The sequence below is a fragment of the Manacus vitellinus genome, unplaced genomic scaffold (genome assembly GCF_001715985.3).
Source record: "Manacus vitellinus isolate BGI_N305 unplaced genomic scaffold, ASM171598v3 scaffold_4_pilon, whole genome shotgun sequence".
Taxonomy (NCBI): Eukaryota; Metazoa; Chordata; class Aves; order Passeriformes; family Pipridae; genus Manacus; species Manacus vitellinus.
This window is the reverse complement of record NW_021940604.1, coordinates 23,245,429-23,265,339: the sequence shown is the minus strand read 5'-3', so window position 1 is coordinate 23,265,339 and position 19,911 is coordinate 23,245,429. Positions and strand designations below refer to the sequence as shown.

The 19,911-nt window shown below is 43.7% G+C and overlaps 1 protein-coding gene across 2 annotated transcripts in view; it reads left to right on the top strand.

Annotated features, from left to right (window-relative positions):
• SOBP (sine oculis binding protein homolog) overlaps nt 1–19,618 on the top strand; it is a 116,703-nt gene extending 97,085 nt beyond the window's left edge. For both annotated transcript variants that reach the window (XM_018078068.2, XM_018078067.3), the window contains 2 exons: nt 1,077–3,031; nt 17,886–19,618. In XM_018078068.2, coding sequence (XP_017933557.1) covers nt 1,077–3,029 — 1,953 coding nt within the window. In that variant the 3' untranslated portion in view covers nt 3,030–3,031; nt 17,886–19,618. The remainder of the gene's footprint in view (nt 1–1,076; nt 3,032–17,885) is intronic.
• Nucleotides 19,619–19,911: the final 293 nt, after the last annotated feature.

The following is a 19,911-nucleotide window of genomic DNA, read 5'->3' as shown; positions in this document are numbered from 1 at the left end:
CATATGAAGGAAAGGCATTTGTGCAAACAAGAGTCATATTTGAATTGTAGATCATGTCTTCACCATCTGTGAGAGCTGTTGGTGTTGCAAAATTAATGTGTTAATGAAATCACAATAATTTCTCTGAAGTAATGGATTCTGAAGCCTAGAATGACTATTTTTTGAACTTTAGTGTCTAGTGGCTTGCAACTGGGAAAACCTTTCACAGCTTAATTAGTTCTGCAGCCTTATTTAAAAAAAAATTGGCTATGCCTCCACCACACCAATAGTAACACAGAAGAGGATTAAATGAAAAGCAGAGAAACAAAACAAAAATGAGCCTGCAGTGCAAACTTTTCGCTGTAGTATTTGAAAAGTTGCTAAACAGGTCCTTGCTTGCCAAGAAGTTTTACTCAAAGTGACTTGTACACAAGAGTGGGCAAACAGCTCAGAAAATAATTCCAGCTTGCTGAAACATCACAAATTGGGACTATTTGAACCTTACACAAATACCCTGACTTTTTCCAACTTTCTACTTGGAACAAAGGGCAAGGAATGAATGATGCTTTTCGCTTTGTGATGCCATTTCAAAATATCACACTCTTTCCAAGTTATTATTTGATACCCTGTATAGAATGCTATATGTTACTGTGTCCTGCATTTTAGCAGAACTGGTTTGCATTAATTTCCAGCAATTTTCTGAGTCCTTTTCCAGTTGTCACACTCCTTGTATAATATGGCATCTCAGATGGCACAGGCATGCATAGTTTACCACTGAGAAGTAATCACAGCCATACTCATATGGATTTTGCATACATACATATGCATGTTATAACAGTTTATACCAACTGAGGATTCTTCTCTGTGAGATATATAATGCATTGTGTAAGGTAGAACTGAGATCATGGGAGCCAGAAAAGGGAGTGGCATTCAATTTCACCAATATGTTGGAGGAAAAAAAAAGTGCAGTTTTCAGAAATGTTACTTTTTTTCCTATTAGAAAAATAATGTATTTAACTGAAAAATTACTTTTAAAATAATGCTGTGAAGAGAAGATTGCTTTTCTTACCTGATTTGATTTTATTACTGTGTTTTAGGTATGTGACTGGTGTAAGCACATAAGACACACAAAAGAGTATCTGGATTTTGGGGACGGGGAAAGAAGGCTTCAGTTCTGCAGTGCAAAATGTCTCAATCAGTACAAAATGGACATTTTCTACAAAGAGACACAGGCCAATCTTCCAGCTGGACTGTGCAGTACATTACATCCTCCAGTTGAAAATAAAGCAGAAGGCACTGGAGTGCAGCTGCTGACTCCAGATTCTTGGAATATACCACTAGCAGATGCTCGGAGAAAAGCCCCATCCCCAGTGTCTGCAGCTGGCCAAATTCAAGGTCCTGGACCATCAGCGTCTACCACTGCCTCTCCATCTGACACTGCCAACTGCTCTGTCACTAAAATCCCCACACCAGTTCCCAAACCTATTCCCATCAGTGAGAATCCAAATATTCCACCAGTTTCTGTCCAGCCACCTGCTAGCATTGTGCCTCCAATTGGTGTCCCACCTCGCAGTCCTCCGATGGTGATGACGAACCGTGGGCCAGTTCCTCTGCCCATATTCATGGAACAGCAAATTATGCAACAAATCCGTCCACCATTTATTCGTGGGCCACCTCACCATGCCTCAAATCCTAACAGCCCTCTGTCAAATCCAATGATTCCTGGAATTGGTCCCCCACCAGGTGGTCCCAGAAATATGGGTCCCACCTCTAGCCCCATGCACAGGCCAATGCTTTCCCCTCATATCCATCCTCCCACAACACCTACCATACCTGGGAATCCTCCTGGCTTATTGCCGCCTCCTCCTCCTGGAGCTCCTTTGCCCAGTCTTCCCTTTCCCCCTGTCAGCATGATGCCAAATGGTCCTATGCCTATGCCACAGATGATGAACTTTGGATTGCCGTCCCTTGCCCCGCTGGTGCCACCCCCAACTCTACTAGTGCCATATCCTGTCATTGTCCCTTTGCCCGTTCCCATCCCCATTCCCATCCCCATCCCTCACATCAATGACTCCAAACCCCCCAATGGCTTCTCCAGCAATGGTGAAAGCTTCATTCCGAGTACCTCCAGCGAGACGCCTGGGGCAAAGCCAACCAACAGCTCTTCATCTCCTCGAGAGTCAAAGCAAGGATCGTCTAAATCCTCTGACTCATCGCCGAGCTGCTCGGGCCAGTCCCTTAATCAAGCTCAAGTGCTTCAGGAGCACAGTAAAAATGAAGTTGTTGACTTGACTGTCAGACCTAGTAGTCCAGTGAACAGTAAGTTTGGTTTCCCCAGTGTGCTACAGGGTCCACAGGACGGTGTGATAGACCTAACAGTAGGCCACCGGTCTAGGCTGCACAATGTTATCCACAGGGCTTTACACACCCAAGTGAAAGTTGAACGTGAACCTAATAGTGTTGTAAATTTGGCTTTTGGTAGCTCAGACAAAAGGAACTGCAGTGACTGCAGGGACAACTGCAGCCCGGTTGACTCAAAAACATTACCGTGCAGTGATGGAGCTCACTGCTGTCCCGTCTCCTTGGCATCTGGCACGCCGGGACTGGAAGCTAGTGCAGCGGTGTGCAACGTCATTGTGAATGGCACAAAGAGCACAGAGGGTTCCAAGAACCTGGAGCTGCCCCAGGAGCCAAAAAAGCCCCAGCCTCCGGAGGAGCTGGTGGTGAGTGAGCTGGAGTCTGTTAAGGAGAACAACTGTGTATCAAACTGCCTCCTCGAGGGAGATGCTGGCAAGAAGACTGGGGAAGAGCCCCTTGCTGGGGGAGACAAACAGGACCCGAACCTTAACAATCCAGCAGATGAGGACCATGCATATGCTTTGCGGATGCTGCCCAAGACAGGTTGCGTTATCCAGCCTGTGCCAAAACCAGCAGAAAAGACTGCTATTGCACCATGCATTATCTCAACGCCAATACTCAGCACAGGGCCAGAGGATCTGGAGCCACCATTGAAAAGGAGGTGTCTCCGAATTCGAAATCAGAATAAGTAAAGGTTTGTGTAATCGCTACTGCCTTCTGTGTGAATAGAATTGAGTATTTTCAGGTATGAGGTCAAACCCGTGTGGGTGTGGCTGTTATGAAACAAAAAGATACAAATTCCAATTTATCAGCACTTTCAGAAAACTATTGGGTTTTGTGTTTTAATATTGTTCTTTGTGTTGTATTGCATCTGTACTTGTCAGTCCTCCATCCATCAGTAGCCTCATTACACTTTTGCTCACAGAACATTTCATGATGGTGCTGGCTGTGAAGTTATTGTGCTGTGTATGTCAAAGTGAGTGGTTTTCTGCCTAGAATATGGTTTAGGTCTGGGCCATTAATCTGCTTACTTATTCCAGCTGAGTTACACAGCAACTCGAGCCTTCATGATGATGATTGAAATTGCCCTGCAGCATAGCATAGAGCAGGACACTGCAGCTGCTTCCCGCTAGCTCAGATCCAATGGATTTAACAAATGGTCATCTCCAGCCATCTTACTTTGGTCTGCCTCCAGACTGCACCCTGGCCTTCTGCTGCGCTGTTCTCTCTGAACAGCAGTCAACCCCCTCTCCCTGTGCTTGCCTTCCTCATATATTGGTGCCTAGGGACTGCCTGCTGTTTGGGACCTGCATGCTGTAGCTTATGGCAGGAAAACCTCTGCCATGGGGCTTTACTCCCTTATCTAAAGTTCCCAAGGCCTTGGGTGCAAATCTCCTACCTTAGAAAAGCAGCTGAGGTTTCCCCCAGCCCTGCAGTTGGTATGTGTGTGTGGTTCCTGGTAGGGCTCCAAAGCAAGGCAGAGATATTTTAATATATACCTGATGCTTCAAAGTTGTGAACAAGAAACTGGTAAGGAAACTTCTCTGTCCGACCATCCAGGAGTCACTCTTGCAGTCACCCTTGCAGCACGTGAGCTGGGATCAAAGTCTCTTTGCAGCTACACACCCTACACTCACACAGACCAGGTTTCCTTACTGGCTTGACCCCATGTTTCCCATAACTGAGTCTCAGACATCCAGATCCTTAAAATAATTTAGTCATGGTGCAATTTCTAAGTAACAAAATAACAGCTCAAGCTGGGTGTTTCTGAGGAGGGACCCAGAACAAAAGAACCCCTGGGCTTTATACTCTTGCAGTCTAAACGCGGGAGAGTCTGGGGGTCATTGGCTCCTTCTGTGTCTCTGAGTGTCCTGTCCCTGGTTGGTCCTCATGTCTTGGTTACACAAAGGGTCGGCAGTTCATGGCCTCTTGCCTGGGGCTCGGGCTCCTGACGTCCAGAGCGTCCAGAGCTCAACCTGTGGCTCACCCTGCAGCTGCACACTGTGCTACCTGCCCTGAAGGTATTCTTTAACAAGATAATGTAATTGCAATTGTTTAGATTCACAAGCACAGGGAGCTTCTTTCAGGAAAAGGGGAAATAGTGGGTGTTTCAAGAAATCTGTTCAGCAGTAAAATACTGATGGCTTGCCGGATGTGGCTTGGTGACATGCCAGATTTCATTACAATCCATGAAATATTCTGCAGCCTCCAGTAAATCCCTGTCCCTGGTAGCACAAATAGTGACCGCAGTGGTGTTTTGGCACCTACAGCCATAGACAGCAGCAGCATGCAGTGGAATCTGGGCCATTGTAATGTCTCCCTGCTTCATCAGTGCAGGCTAATTGCACCATCAAAATATATAGTATAGTCAGGACTCTCTTTTTATTTGTTAACACCACATCCCCTGTGCTGGTTGCAGTGCGAGAAACATTGCTTCTCTTGATCATAAACTATTTATTTTCTTTCTTTGGTGGAACACAACCATTATTCTTTGCTGTCAGCATGTGCTGACACATTTAAAAGATACGTTAGTAAGAGCAGAGGACATAGTTATAGTTAACATCCTTGGACTAATAACCAACATATACAACAACTCAGTAGTCAAATGGATATTTTAAATCGTTACACATTCCTAGGTCCTACTAGTGGGGATCCCTCTACCCCCAGATCCTGAGATATGGATGGACTAAATGTCCCTCGGCAGTGAGATCTTTATTGCAAACCTCAGTGTTACCTCTGGAGCTTGAAAGATTCTCTTCATAAATGTACGCACTCTTCTGTCTAGGAGTAGTGATTTGATCTGGTGAGAAGGCCACTATTTGGCTGTATCCCTTTTATTTAATTTTAGGAGAGCCATGATTAACCCTTTCTTTCCCATCTTATTCAAGCTCCTCATAGCTCTTTCAAGCCAGTGCTAGGACACTTGCACATTTATGTGCTTATGGTGTAGACAAAGACAGGCTGGTTCTAAGCATCTATTTCTGCTTGCCTGGACCATCCAGACTGCAGCAATGCTATTTTGATGAGGTCCCAATCCCAGGAGGAGTTTAATGTTATTCAGAGCCAGAGCTTAAAATCTCAGAGAGAGTTCTGGCTTCACCGAGTTATGTATTTTTGCCTGTTGATGTGATTATACACGACATAACTTCACAGATAGTATTTGACAGTGAAAGTGGGCAAACTGAACAAGCTGCATTGGAAAGACAAGAAGGATGCTTTATCACTCAGTTACTGTCCTCAGCTCTTTGTATTCTCTAAATGTCAATAACTGCCACTGTGGTTATCCTCAGGAATAACCATTTTCCCATTCACCGAGAGTTTTACATATTCCTTTGTCTCAGTGTGAGGGTTAACTTACAGGAAAGTTTTCAGGTTGCCAGGTAAGATTAATCTGACCCAATACAGACATCTGGAACAAAGACACAGCTGAGCTAATTGTCTAAATTCTCTTTAAAATCAACCTAGAGAAGCAGGCATTTCAAGAGACAGCTGAGCTCATCCTGAAGTCAGCAACTAAGACAGCTCAGACAAATTGTGCCCTAGGAATGCCTATTTCTCCCTGCTGTGAAGGAAACTTAGGGTGACTGGCATAGACATAGATGTCCCCATAGACACTGGAAGTTAAAAAGCCCAGCCTAAGTGTCTGCCGTACCTCTGGGGTTTGTGCAATAGCATAGCATGGCACGGTGATGACTATTAGTTAGTCTGCATTTGTCCCCTCCTTCCTCCAGTAAAAGAAAAAAAGCAGCCTCTAAGCAGAAGAGATGTGAGATCAGGTCCTTACGTGCTTCAAGGGAAAGAAGATACCCCAAATACTCTGTAGAAATAAACAGCATGGTAACCATCTCATTCCAGTGGGTACCGCAGTGAAACGTGGGTCGGTTTTGAGCCTCTCAAGCACGCACAAGTGATTTATGCAGTTCTGATGACTGATTTGAGGTGGGGACTCTGTGGTTTCATGCAGAGCCCTCCTTTCACTATTGCTGGCCATAGCCAGTCTGGGGGAGCAAAGGGGCTGCTTAGATTTCCACTCTCCCTGCCTGTTAAAACTGCACAGCACTCAGACCTGTCTGTGTCTACGCAGAGGGGGTAAGCAGGGGGAGGAGAACATTGGTGCAGCCTCTTGCACTGCAGCTGTGACCTCTGCTGTGCCCATGGGTTAGTTCCTCCTGCCAGGAAGCATGGAGGTGAAACCCTGCTCCTTGGGCTGTCCGGATGTGGGGAGGATCCCTCAAGAGAGACTCCCAACCTCATAGAAATTCTGATAAAATACAAGGAGGGCAAAAACTGCACCAATAATTGTGTTGACTTGGACCCTTGGAGGTTTGTATTGGTTGCACTGGCCACACTAACCTGGGAGAAAAAAAGTCCAGCAAATTCTCTTTTTCCCTCTTGCCTACCCTAATTGGAATATCTGAACATATTGCCCTAATGTGCAACTTTTCCTGAATTTTATTTCCCATCAAATTGTATGACAAGAAGGAAAATAGCCAAATATTTTTATGCTAGAATTCTGGACAGACAGATTGAATTCATATAGTAGCAACATGGACTCTCTAAAAAGGAATCAAAGCAAGCATGACCTTTTTGGGCAAGTCGACAAACTCTGGATTATTAAATGTACCAATTACTTGATTATTGGAAGTGCTAATCAACAACATAATCCTTGATGTTAAAGTTTAGTCTCTCCATCAGGATATGGACTGTCAAGCTGATCTTGCTTGATGCAATTTGAGGAACTAGCAAAAGATGTCTCGGTGCCAAAGTCCTACTATGATAAAGGAATGAAGCTAGGGAGAATATTCTGTTGAGTGTTATTTTTTCAAGTTTGAGCAACGTGAGTTTCTAAAATTAGCAGTGTTAGTGTTGCCTGCTACATGCTTTATGTCCTGACGGGATCAGTTTTAACCCTCCAGCTTTGATGTCGAGGTTTCCTAAAGCAAATAAATGAAAACACTGACATCTGCTTATATTTAACATGATAGTTATGATAAACTGAATTAGAAAATCAAGTGGCAAATTGTAAACTCACAACTAGCTTCTGTGTATGTGTATGTGTGTTGGCTAATCCTACTTTGGGGACAGAAGGGTAAGAAAAGGAAGGAATTTTTCTGCTTGTGTCAGCAGAACTTCTTCCAGAAATAATGGAAATAGTAGCCACCTGCAGAGCCAACCTGTATGTCCTGGGGTCAGCATCTGCTGAGTTACAGAGCAAACCTTCATCTGTCTAGTCCATGCATTGTAGTCGTAAAAATATACAACATGCAGAACCACTCCAGTTCAGGGCAGAGGTAATCTATATCCCACTGTGAGCTCCTCTGCCCATAATGGTCCAGCACAAGATTTCCTGCTCTGGTCAGGATTCCTGAGGCAAGGGGCATAGCTATTAACCTCCTTTTCTGCCCTAAGAGACTTCTTCTCTCCCCTGTCACTGTAACATCCATCTACCAACATCTTACCCTGCCCTGCTTGCTATGAACAGGACAGAATTTGACCTCAAAGATATACTTGAAAACAGATTTTCTATATTTAAACATATTTCTATGCTAGTCATTGTTATTGACACAGTATTATGGGCCAGAGATTTAGCTAATTTTAACTGAATATGATTCCACTGATGCTAAACTAATCTAAATCAACAGAGTAATTGGACTCATACACTTAGCACCTATTCTTCTGCTTCAGAAGTTTTCCTTCACCTAGCTTCTTATGAGGCTACAGAAATTTTCCATTTATCCCAAGGGGGAGAGGAGAGACTGCTAACACCGCTAAGTCTTAAACACATTTGCTGGGAACTGAAGCTTTGCCCTTGGGAGCTGCCTGACTCTAGCAGTGTGATCTTATGTTTCAAAACTGCCTGTGTACCTTCTCAGATATATTAAATCAGAAAAAGGATTTCCCAGGGAAAAAAAAAAAAAAAGGAAAGAAAAAAAAGATTCTCAAAATGGTGAAGTATAAAATGACATACTTCCAGTGTAGCTTTCAGCTCCCACATCTTGCTGCCGGGGTGTGGGAGTGCTAACTTCCGTCTCAGTGGCAGTAAATAGCAGGCTTGTGGTATGCTGCCATAGATCACTGCACACTCTTTGAATCAAAGGAGCAAGGACTGATTTCTGATGGGCTCCTCCTGCTTTTCTATAAAACCTCCTAGGGCATGTGTTTCAAATATGAAATCTGATTCTTGACCCCAATTTAGAAAATAACTACACCTGGTCTGATCTGTAAAGGTAATGAGCATCTAGGGCTGTTTGCAAAGAAAACACATGGCTAGAACTTCAGACAGCAAAAATGATCACAGCTCGATTGACAGACCCACAGAAATCTGCAGAACCTGTAACTCCTGGAGACTGTAGCCTTCCTGACAGCTCCCAAGACCTGAGACCCCTGACTTCAGAGATCATTTTGGTGCTTACTTGCTGTGATTAGTTTTAATTGTCTCATGAAATTAAAATTATTTGAACTGAACTAAGCACCCAATCCACACCATTCCCTAAGCTGGTACAACCCACATTCATTTGAAATGATGAGTTACTCATAATACTTTACCAGGCTTTAAAGACTAATCGGGCACTTTCATACATATATGGTCTAATGCTCTTCTTGTTTAAGTTGTTTCAAGACAGATTTGGCTGTATTCAAAAGTGTTAATATTGAAACAGCCATATGGGGAGACTCTAGCTCCCCCATTAACCTGTTCTTTTGCCATCTAGCTACTGAAGTCAGTGGCCCAGGGAAAGTTTATAGGGGGGAAAAAACCACAACTCATAATTAAATACAGAGTCCTTAGCAACGAAGACCATAGTAAAACAGACAGGCACTCTTGTAAAAACGTCATCTAGAAAACAATTGCTTTTACATGCAGACGCCAAGATGCTGGACAGGATGTTTCTGATTGCCACTGAAATCTGGTAAGGAGCTAAGCACCCCACAGTCTTTGTGAAGCTTGACCCTGAAACATCATGGCCAACTTCAGTGCAGAGCAGTGAGCTCTGAACAACTGTGGGAAGCTCATAAAGTATTTCTCAGTATTATGAGCAATGAAAGTGGGAGAGAAAGGAACAAAACACTTTTGAGGACTGTGGTTGTGAAAAAGTTGGACATACTCAAGCAGTGAGCCATAGATTTTAAGATAAAATTAAATTCTTGTTAAAAAAAAAACGGTGGAAGACTGAAGCAAAGCAGAAGTGAAATTCTTTGAGTAAGAAGTCAGGAGGAAATTAGATGATGGCAAGCAAGCCTTTCTGAAGCAATTTTTGTTTCCAGATTACCTACTGAGCCTCTCCTGAATCTTTTATAGGTCCCGTAGAGTAAAACAGGCAAGTTAAGCATGTGCCTGGGTGCCCCCATACGTCAAGGCCTCATGGCTGAGACCTACTAATCATGACCTTATTTATAGTATTTTGATAAAGAGCTGCATTGCACTCCTGAGACCGGAGGTTATGTTTGGAAGCGTGTGATCATCTCATGAGAGCCATGAATCAAAGTAACCTCTAACATTTTGCAGAACCCTCAACTATTTAATGTTTGCTTCTACCGTGAAAATTACAGCTGATTAAATATCTGGGCTTGGTCCTGTTCAGTACTGGGTGCACTCAATGCTCAGTGCCTTTAATGCAAGTTGAAGGCCCTCGGAACATTCCGGATCGAGGTCCTGCCTCTGACTCCTTTGCATGGCTTTACTTCCCCAGACACAACTTTGGCTTCTGGAAAGAATGGTATTCCTGTACAACATGTGTCTCACTTTGTAATGATATCCACCCTGCAGCTGGCTTGCTTTTCCAAGTGTTTCTGAAACATTGCTGCCTTAAATTCGAGCCAACCTTAAATAACAAATTTTCTAGAGGTAAAGAGGCTGGACTGCATTTACCAAGAGGAGACCCATGCTCTCTGTTGGGCTCCATCTTTCAGTCCCAGTTTTGGACTCTCATGCTGTGTAATGTAATCAACTTCCATTGAGGGACACATTAAAAAAAATAATTTAAAAAAATAGGAGGTTTAGGGGTTGGGTAGTGTTGAGTGAAATAACTATGGAGTTCCAACCTCTCTGGAAAGATCTGCATCCCATCATCAGGCGACTGATATTGAAACCTATGGTTAGAGCACTTTTCAGCTATTTATTTGGAGCCCATATGATTAAATGTAAAACTTTGTGTTGTCTGCTTATGCTCCAAATATTTATAAGGTTTCATGAACCACTTATGCTGCCACTTGTAAGTTGTGTATCCAAAAGGAGGAGAAAAAGAGCCCTTTCCCACAGGAATTCTCCAACAGAGAGAAGCTTGAACATGATGAGAAAAGATACATGATGAAGTCATTGAAAATTTGAATTCGGACCCTAAATTTCACAGATCAATTAAAATGCCAATTCAGTTTTATTTGAAGCAGTTTATCAATTATTGCTGAAATGTTCTTCTTGGTGGTAAACAGTATAGTTCCTGTTTTCTTGAGGTGGGAGACAGAGAAAATCTAAAGCAATGGTTGGGTCCAATGCAGGTCTTTCAGTATCAAGCAGTGCTGGTGATAAGGGGGATTCTCTAAGGTGCCCAGCACTACACTGAGGTCTATGACAGGTTTCATCCACTTGCTCCCTATGTGTTCTGGGGGTTTCCTTTTCTTTTCCCCACAGTATAATCTACATGACATTTTGACCACCTGATCACGCCCCCTTGCCTTCGGATGAACCTTAGACTTAAAAGGAACCAGGATGGGGGCTGTGAAAACCAGGGAGAAATGCCACAGAGATGGTGCCAGCATTCAGTCCTGAATGGTTAGGGATGGAGGGTTCCTTAATGGGAAAATGGGAAAATATTGATTGCTTCCTGATACATGATGCTGAAATTTGCAAATGCTGATTCTGAAAAAAAAAAAAAAAAAAAATGTATGGTTACTATTGTTGTTGTAATTGTTATAATTTTGTGACCCACAATAGCATTTCAGGTTAAAAAACCAGGCCCAAGTGTAACCCAGGTGAGGGGGAGGACTCTCAGAGGGAGGTATGGGCTGTGGCTCAGCAAGACATCCACCCTCACCATCCTCCATACCACTACCAACAGTTAATCTGCCTTTTTCTGGCTATTTAACTGGTTTTAGTGGAGAGATCAACTTGAATAAGAAAATTGAGAAGCACCTCAGAATAGCCAAAAGCCTAGTGGTTTGGGCCCACAGGAGGCTGCTGAAATTCAAGCTGAAGTTTCTATTCTGATTCAGACAAAATCGGAGGCTTAAAGAAGGGTTATCACATCACAGTGGTTGCCTGTTTTCAGGAAAGGAGAGTAGAAACTGTCTGGATTTGGTTTGTATTCTGTTTCAGCTTTTATGTTTTGAGGTTAGGTGTTTTTGTTTTTGTTTTTGTTTGGTTTTGTTTGTTGTTGGGGGGTTTTGTTTGCTTGGTTGGTTTTTTCGGTTCTATTTTGTTTTGATTTGGTTTGAGGTGTTTTTTGTTGTTGTTTTGGGGTGTTTTTTTGCTAAAAGATCCTTGCAAAGTTTCAGCTCTGTTCGAGCTTAGAATGGGAAACTTTGTTGGAAATTTGGCTTGTTTTTTTTCAGAGGAAAATCATATATTCTACTACACATCAGTGGGGCAAAACAAACTAGTTACCAGGCTGCCAAACATGCTTGTTCTGCACTAACTGGAGGGCGATGGGCTGCCTTGTTTTTGTGGAGATATACCCAATTATCCTAGTGTAGATCAGGACTGGCCCTGGCAAACTCTGTGGGCCACTGTAGTGGTCTGCTATAGGGTACACTCTAATGCAGAGATTAGAAATCCAGAACCATGGAGGAATTTTCCACTTTGCATGACCCATGTGCATATCTCAAAGTGCCCCAAAATATAAATCAGAGACCTCCTGTCAGTAAAAGCCTGGAGAAAGATGGTGTCATGAGACTGGGCAGGAGGGTCTGGTTGACATTAGTTTTGCCTTTAGTTCACACTGAAAATGAAGGAGATTTTCATAAACTCACTGAGCAATCGTTCTACAAGAGGTTAAACCACATGAAACTTCTTTGATATGGTGAAAAATTATATGAAGAGACTATTTAGAGAGGCTTTCAGGAGATTGCTACTTTGAAAAGAAGAATGTGGTATAGACAGGGAAGGAAAGATGACAACAGCAGGGAAACCAGACAGCAACACCGATGCTGGAATCTGGATAACAACCCAAATGCTCATCTTAGCCTACCAAGTCTGGTCTCCTCTGCCTTCCTCCAAAGCTGGTGGATATAGAGACTCTTACTAGATGTGTTTCAGAGCACTGAACACAGTGCCTGCTCTGGAGCACCCCAGGCTGTGGAAAAGAGAATGAAGACACTGGTCCTCTCCTGTTAAAATTCCTGAACCCCTACCGCTGCCCTACCTGTAAAGCAAGGAGAGGAAAGGTGAAAGCAGACTGATTCAGTGTTGATCTGCTTTCCCAAAAAGCTTGGAAGTGATGTGAACATGAGGAAGTGAAAATTTAAAACACTGTGGCATGGGCTCCTGGTGGCAGCTGTTCCGCCCAGGAGAATCCAAATCGGAAGGGGAGAGGAGGTGCAATGCCCCTTGGGTCTGTGCAGAGCAAGTGGTATGGTGAAGCTGTGTTGCTGCCTTCTGGTACAGGGAGGATTTACAGCAACCTAGGCCATTCTCCTCAAGTATATGTCTGGTCTCTGCTGAATTTAGGTAATTCTATTTCCACTGGTTATGAAGAAGAGCTGCATGCTTACCGAGGCTCTAGACTGTACTCCTATTTTGTCTTTATGGAAATGTATAATGGAGGAAAGAGACTCCTTTTCCCTTTGCCTTATGCTGTATCCCTATCATGGAGCCTGAGGCTGGAACAAAGCAGTCAAGAGCAGACTCTGCTGTTATATACCTGGGGTTTGAATGATGGTCACTGTTTTTGAAAGAGGCAGAGAAAGCTCCATTTCTATCTTGTTTCTTTTCAGTGAACTGGCTGTCTGGTAAATCCAGAAGCATGGACCCCACATTTCCTTGGTGACTCTCAGAGTCTCTTCCACAGTCAAAATTCCTTTGGTCCATCTTTTTGAGAGATGATTTTCCCTTGGCCCATGCAGGAGCATGAAGAAGAGCCTGGAACTGTATTTCCACCATTTCCTTGCTACATAACAAGGTCATGGTGGCATACATTACTGTTCCTGACTTCACCAGCTAGTTTCAGGGTTCAATTTAACATGCATTGAATAAGTTTAGTGAGAGATGGTCCTAACTGTACCAGCAAGGAGTGGAATGTAGATGTAAACTGGTGAAATTTCCCCAAAAGCTTTTCTAGGAACTGATGCAGTAAAGCAGGAGTCAGCATACAACAGACCTTTTGCTTTCCAGTTCATATTTCTCTCTCAGGGTCCTTCCCTGACTACAAGGCAACTGTATGCAATTGCAGACATGGTGCATCCCTGCAACAATTCAGTCATAGAGCTGGGGGCGTCCTTACTACTTCTTCTGCCTAGGCATAAAAGGACGGCAAATCCCAGGGCTCTTCCCCAATGCGTTTCTTAAAGTCACAATGTCTGCTCAGTTTACATCTCATGTTTCAGTAGGTGGGAGAGCCTGAGTTTAATAGCTGACCCCAAGCTGAGGATTCTTAGCGTACAAGTTCAGAGCAGAAGGAAATCACCACCTTTGAAATCAAGAGTTGGTGCATGAGGACTCTGCTTCTTTTCCTATTCATGCTAAAGGTCTCCCCTGACTTTTGCAATGTGGCATCCTTTCAGTCAGATCATGGAAAGATAAATCACAGAGTGTTGAAAGGGGAAGGTTTTAATGAAGAAGCTTGAACTGCTTTAAGAATTGCTAAAAAATAAAAAAAATAAAATATATTGGAGAACTATTACAAGTAACAGATGATTCCGGAGTGTTTCCAGGGCTGAGCTTGCTCCCATGCTGACTTTAGCTGCACTCTTGTGGTTTATCTTCAGAGCAGTTTCCCTGAGAAAATAATTGCAGTGCCTTTACTCTAGAGCCGTGCATGTCCCAGATGAACTAGGCCTCTTTTAGCACGTCAGCATTCATTGTCTGGGTGAATTAAGTGCTGTGCTAAATTATAGAAACTCTGCCATGCCAGTCCACATCAACAGTTGCCTCAGCCTTTCCCACCCAGTCTCTAATTTTTCCTGAACAATAAGATGTGAATTTGGAGATAGAATTCAATGGAGCGTAGAATGAGAGGGAAGCAACCATGGAAAAAACTGGGTGTGGGTGGGTGTGGGTGCCTGCATGTATCCAAAACCATGCCAATGACTTGGCCACCCTGAGGGGGCAGGACATCACTGGGGAGGATACTGTGTAAAAGCAGCTATTTCTGCTGGCCATCACTGCCAGCAGGAGCACGCTGCCATGCTTGGCACCTGGGGCAGTGTTAGGAGCAGACACATAGGGATTAGTGCTTGGGTGTGAGGGAGCAGAAGAAGGACATTCCCTTGCAGCTGAGCTACCCAACTCCTCAGCATGGAGGGGGAGTGAAGTGAGGAGCACTTCTAGCACTTGGCTCTACCAAGCAGGGCCAAGCTTCCCACCGCAACAGTCTCAGGGGCTGCACAGGACAAAGGGCTGTAGGTCTGCAGCAGCACCTGGAAAGAGCTAGCTAGCTGCAGAAAGGGAGCAGGGACGCTTGTGGGGAGGCTTTGCCTTAGCTGCCAAACTGACCTGCCGTGCTCTAATTCTATGTTGCTCTAGCAAGGATTTAAATCCTCATGTGTCAGGGCATCAAGCAAAGAGGAAGCTCTGTGTGGGTGCAGCCTTTGTCACAGCTGCTGATTGCTCAGCCTCCGAGGGCACCAGTGTGGTTCTCACCTATTTCAGGGAAGCACTGCATCACTATCTGAGCCCTCATAGATGAATCTTTAAGTCACCTGCTTGAGCTGGGTCATCATCCCGTTGCATTATTCTCTTTCCCCCCCTGCACTAACAGTAGGCCAGAAATGAGCCTTCCTGCTTACTGTCTCTGTCACATTTTTCCTGCTGCCTCTTGGATTGGAACTGCAGCCTCCCTCTGACTTCTGTGTGGGCTTTCTACCCAGAATCAGCCCAGCTCTTCTTGGTTTCGGAAAGCAAGAAAAACCCAGTATGTTCACCTCAGCACAACTCACATAAGCTCAACTCCGTGGCTTTATCCGTATGAAAATTCTTCTTTTGTGGCTGATGCAATTTTTCTGTCTGGTCAGCAATATTTGATGTGTGTTGAAGGCAGGTTCAGCTGGGGTGAAGAGCATATGTTGCTCTCCTAAAAAATAATTTGTTTTTTTTGGGGAGATATAAATAGCTGACTTCATTGTGCTGGTCATCCACACTAGTGTTGGCACGAGGTGCATGACATCAAACTCTGAAGCAGTGATGACTAGTGCATTCTCATTCTTTATAGAACTTTGCATGCTATGCCTGATATGGATTTTTATTCTGTCACTTGATTGCTACAAAGATGCATTCATCAAATGCAATTACTGCCATATGAGCCAGTCAGTGGGGAAGGTTCTTCTCACCAGTCTGCACTCTCTGTTACACTGAGTCTGTCCTCAGTAGGGGAAAACAGACAGAACTTACACAAATAGATGACTGCTCTAGGCAGAAAGCATCAAGAACCACTGAACTTCTTTATGCTTTCCCTTCCAAATCATTTACCTGTCTGTGCTATGCCATGCCATCTGAGACTGGTTAGTGAGGGATGGAAATTCATTTCTGTCAATGTATGGAAAGAGAGGAGCAGGCAAAATACCTGAAGTGCAAAGTGAGGCTTCATACAGACATTACGGGTTTTATTTTCTCTGCTTCCCTTGTAAGATTTCAAGCCAAAGAAGTGACAGAAAGCAGTTGTGTACTTTATGGGGAATACTTAGTAGGTGGATACATCCCAGTTCTCAGTCTAGTTCTTGTTCACAGCTCTCTGTGCACACAAAGAGGCTCATCTTGCTAGGCACATTGGCTGTAAGTGCAAATGTTACTCCTTAACCTAGATGTAGTGGTCTCTGTGCCCTGGCAGTTTATGCTGGTCAGCATATTCAATGTGCCTTCCAGTCTCTGCTTTGAGAAGGGTGGAGGTTTGGCAATGGGATACAAGCACAGTGTTGAGAGGGATTGCAGAGGAGCCAGTGTGAAGGGGAGGTCGTGGAGCAGACTGAGAAGAAAAATGTGCCCCAGCACCAAAATTAAGGCCGATAAGTACTTCAGAGTTTCAATCCAAATCTGTAGGGGACAGCAGATCCCATCCAAGGAGACAGAGTCCAAAGCTCACTGTGTAGGGAGAAAGGACAGTCCCTGCCAGGTAGCCTACATGGTCAACTGGCAAGGGAAGCAGAAGCACACGAGGCAATGGTGTATCTCCCTGTAGCCCCCAGGCATCAGGAGCTTATAACCACCTGTGTGTCGTTAGTTGTATTAAATTGATGAGGTGATTTGGGTTTTCAAGAACATGATTCCAAAGATTCTCATGACCCTGGCCTTCACCACTGGCAAAGCTCACCTTATTTTAGGGGAGGTATCTTGCAGCTTTCTGAAGACCTCAAATCATTAAAGCTGTGTTTACTCCAATATTGTTCACCCAATCAAAGCACTGATGGGCTTCAGAAGGGATTTGTCTGAACTGGTCCTATGGAATTAATCCATTTTGTACCCTAAAAAAAATGAGAAAAGAAAACGGAAGCAGTTAGAACCCCACGTCAATAACAGGAGAGAAATGGACCTGGAAATGACGACCAGGATACAAAAAGGGAACAACTAGAAGGTTAAATCCTTTCCCTAATCCTGTAATCTGCTCTAGCAGGATCTGGAGGGTTTTGTTGTGGTCCATGGAAATATATGTGTTCAACATTGAAAATACCAGATCTTGGCAATCGTTTACCTTAGTGAGAGTAAAGCCTACTTCTTCTTTGGGTCCTAAAATGCCTTTATTTTAATTCTGTTTGTCATGCTAGGCAGTGCCAATCATCATGCTCTGCTGGTTGTGACTCCCTGGTGCTGTAGCTGTTATGGTGGTGGTACAAGACAAGTTGCAGATCATCCCAAGGGAAGACTGAGGAGGTTGTGGGATACTTCAGCCTGACCTCACTCATAGCAGCTTGTTTTGCTGTGCTGAGCATACACTTCTGCTTTATAGGACTGTGGATTTGGGGAAAGGCCAAGAGGGGCATCTTCAGTTTACACACACAGCATAAATAGTTCCTACAGATTTAATTCTGTTAGTGGGAGATGAGTATTTACATGACAATGGAGCTGTCTCTGGGTACTGTCCCAGTTTCCTCATGAGACCAATCAGCCCTGTGGAGCCACGCACCAGCCCATGCAGTGCGTGCCTCTGGGGAGCCCTGGCACATCCCCTGTCCCATCCCCATCCCAGGTGCTGTGGGATCCTCATTCAATTGCTTCCCCTTCTCTGACTCCAGTTTCCTGTCTGTGCTGTGAAGAGAGCAGTACATTGCAGCTCTGTAAAGCTTCTGCCTCATCCTGTCTACTTGTCCAGTATGAGGCTTTGTGGAATGTGAGCTCAGACAGTACCCCACCTGCCTGCAATGAGTCTCCTACCACTTGCCCTGACCTCCTCTACTTGTCTGCTTTGCAGGAGCACTTGCTGACAGGGTACCTTGCATGGAGAAAGGGAGCAGAGCAAACCATGTCACTCCACCGAATGACGCCAGCCGGTCCGCTCACCACCCCCTCTGGCTAAAAGTCCAAGCAAAGAAAGCAGCTTCCTGTCATGAAGCCCCTCCGAGGAAGCCTCAGTCCCACGGGTGCCTTTGACCCAGAAGACAGCACATCATGGACCTACACAGTGTGCTCAGCATTCCTGCGACCACCCTTCTTCTCCTCTTGGAACGCTTTTTCCTCTTGGTTTCTTGCTGGGGGGGATTTTTCACCCAGGTTTCAAAAACCACATGGACCAACATAGGTACTTTTCCCTCACTGACTTGGAAGTTCAGATATTTGAGACTGGACAATGATACGGATTTTTTTTTTAAATTTTTTTTTCCCTTTGAAAAACTGCTGTGGTTTTGCTGCTACACTAAGAATCGTGATTTGCATTGTATGGTTTTGGACCTATTCAAGTTTTGATGGGGGAAAGGGGTAATACTGGAGTGGCAACACTTCAGAGTCATCTCTGTCCTACCCATGATGCACTTTTAAATGAAGAGTTAGAATATTTTATTGGCTAATATGCTTTCCTTGTTATTTTTACAAAGGCCACCTTTATCCTTTCTAATGCCATATTTTCAGTGTTACACTTTTATGGCTTTTAATTTTTGATTTGACAGATGTAAGAAGCAGCATGAATAGTTTATACTGTGGTTTTTCAGAGACTGAATGCCAAGAGAACTCAGTAAATGTTTATTCTTCTCAGCTTTCTCTTTAAATTCCCCTAAATAGCGCCCCATTTGGGAACAGAGCAAGAGTGTTGAACTAAAGACCAAAATTCCCTCAAGGTGTAAAATAATCTGAGGGGAATATTTGCTGGGCGTCACGAAAGACTTGGATGAAATTTCAACCCTGATGGTTTTCAGTGATCCAGGAAGGCAGTGAGACAATCTCTCCATATGCATAGCCCTTTCATGATAATTAGAATGGTATGGACAAACCAATGAAAACAAGGGTAAAGTGAGAAAGATCCCCCATGATTCTGTTTCACTGTTTGCTTTCTCCTGTCATGGTTAAGAGAAATGTGCAATTTGATCCTCAATCAGTGGGTGGAGGATAACAGGGTAGAATTTACTTGTGTGCACTTGTACAGTTGTAGCCAAGAGTCCAAAAGTACACTAGAGCATGTTATACTGGCACTGAATTGGTAAGAGAGTCGTGGAGTATCCCATTCTGACAAATAAAAAAAAAAAAAAAAAAAAAAAAGCCAAAAAATAAAAGTAAAAAAAAAAAAAAGCAACCCATAAAACCCCCACAAAAATCAAAAAGAGAGAAAAAAAATCGAAAAAAAATATTTCAGATCACCTTGTGATTCAGTGTAACTGTTTACTAACTCAAATAAAGCAATTGTTCACTCTTGAGTGTTCAGAGTACACCTTTTCTATAAGGCTGCTGCGGGGAAGTGAGGAGCAGTTTGCAGGGGCAGTGTCTGCGTCAGCGGTGTTGGGAGCAGGGCAGCAGAGTCAGTTGAACCAGAGCCTTGTAGTGATGGTGCACTATGAGCACTATGTATATACTGTATTTCTATATTTTCCTTTGTACAGTTTCACTTAAGTCAAGCTACTGTTTTACAGGTGCTCCTTATTTATTAGAGCTGTGAAAGCTTGGAAATCACACCGGGCGAGTAAGCTCGCTTTTTAAAAAAAAACAAACAAAAAAAAACCAACAAAAAAAAGAGGGGTGGGGAGGGAATCCAACAACTCCTGAGTCTAAGGAGAGAGCTCAAAAACATCCCAATGAAACATCTTAAAGAGGGCAAGAATCTGAAGCACCCTCAGAGTGCTCTGCTTTCCTTTTGGGCTTGCAACTCTTTTCTCTCTCCCTGACTGGTGTCAGATTTATTAAAACAAAATAAATCTCCAAGAAAAAAAATGCACTTAAATGTGCTGTTGTTTTATTTTTTTTTCTTTTTGTGCATGTGGTTATTCATTCCTCTACCTGCCTAATCACAGACA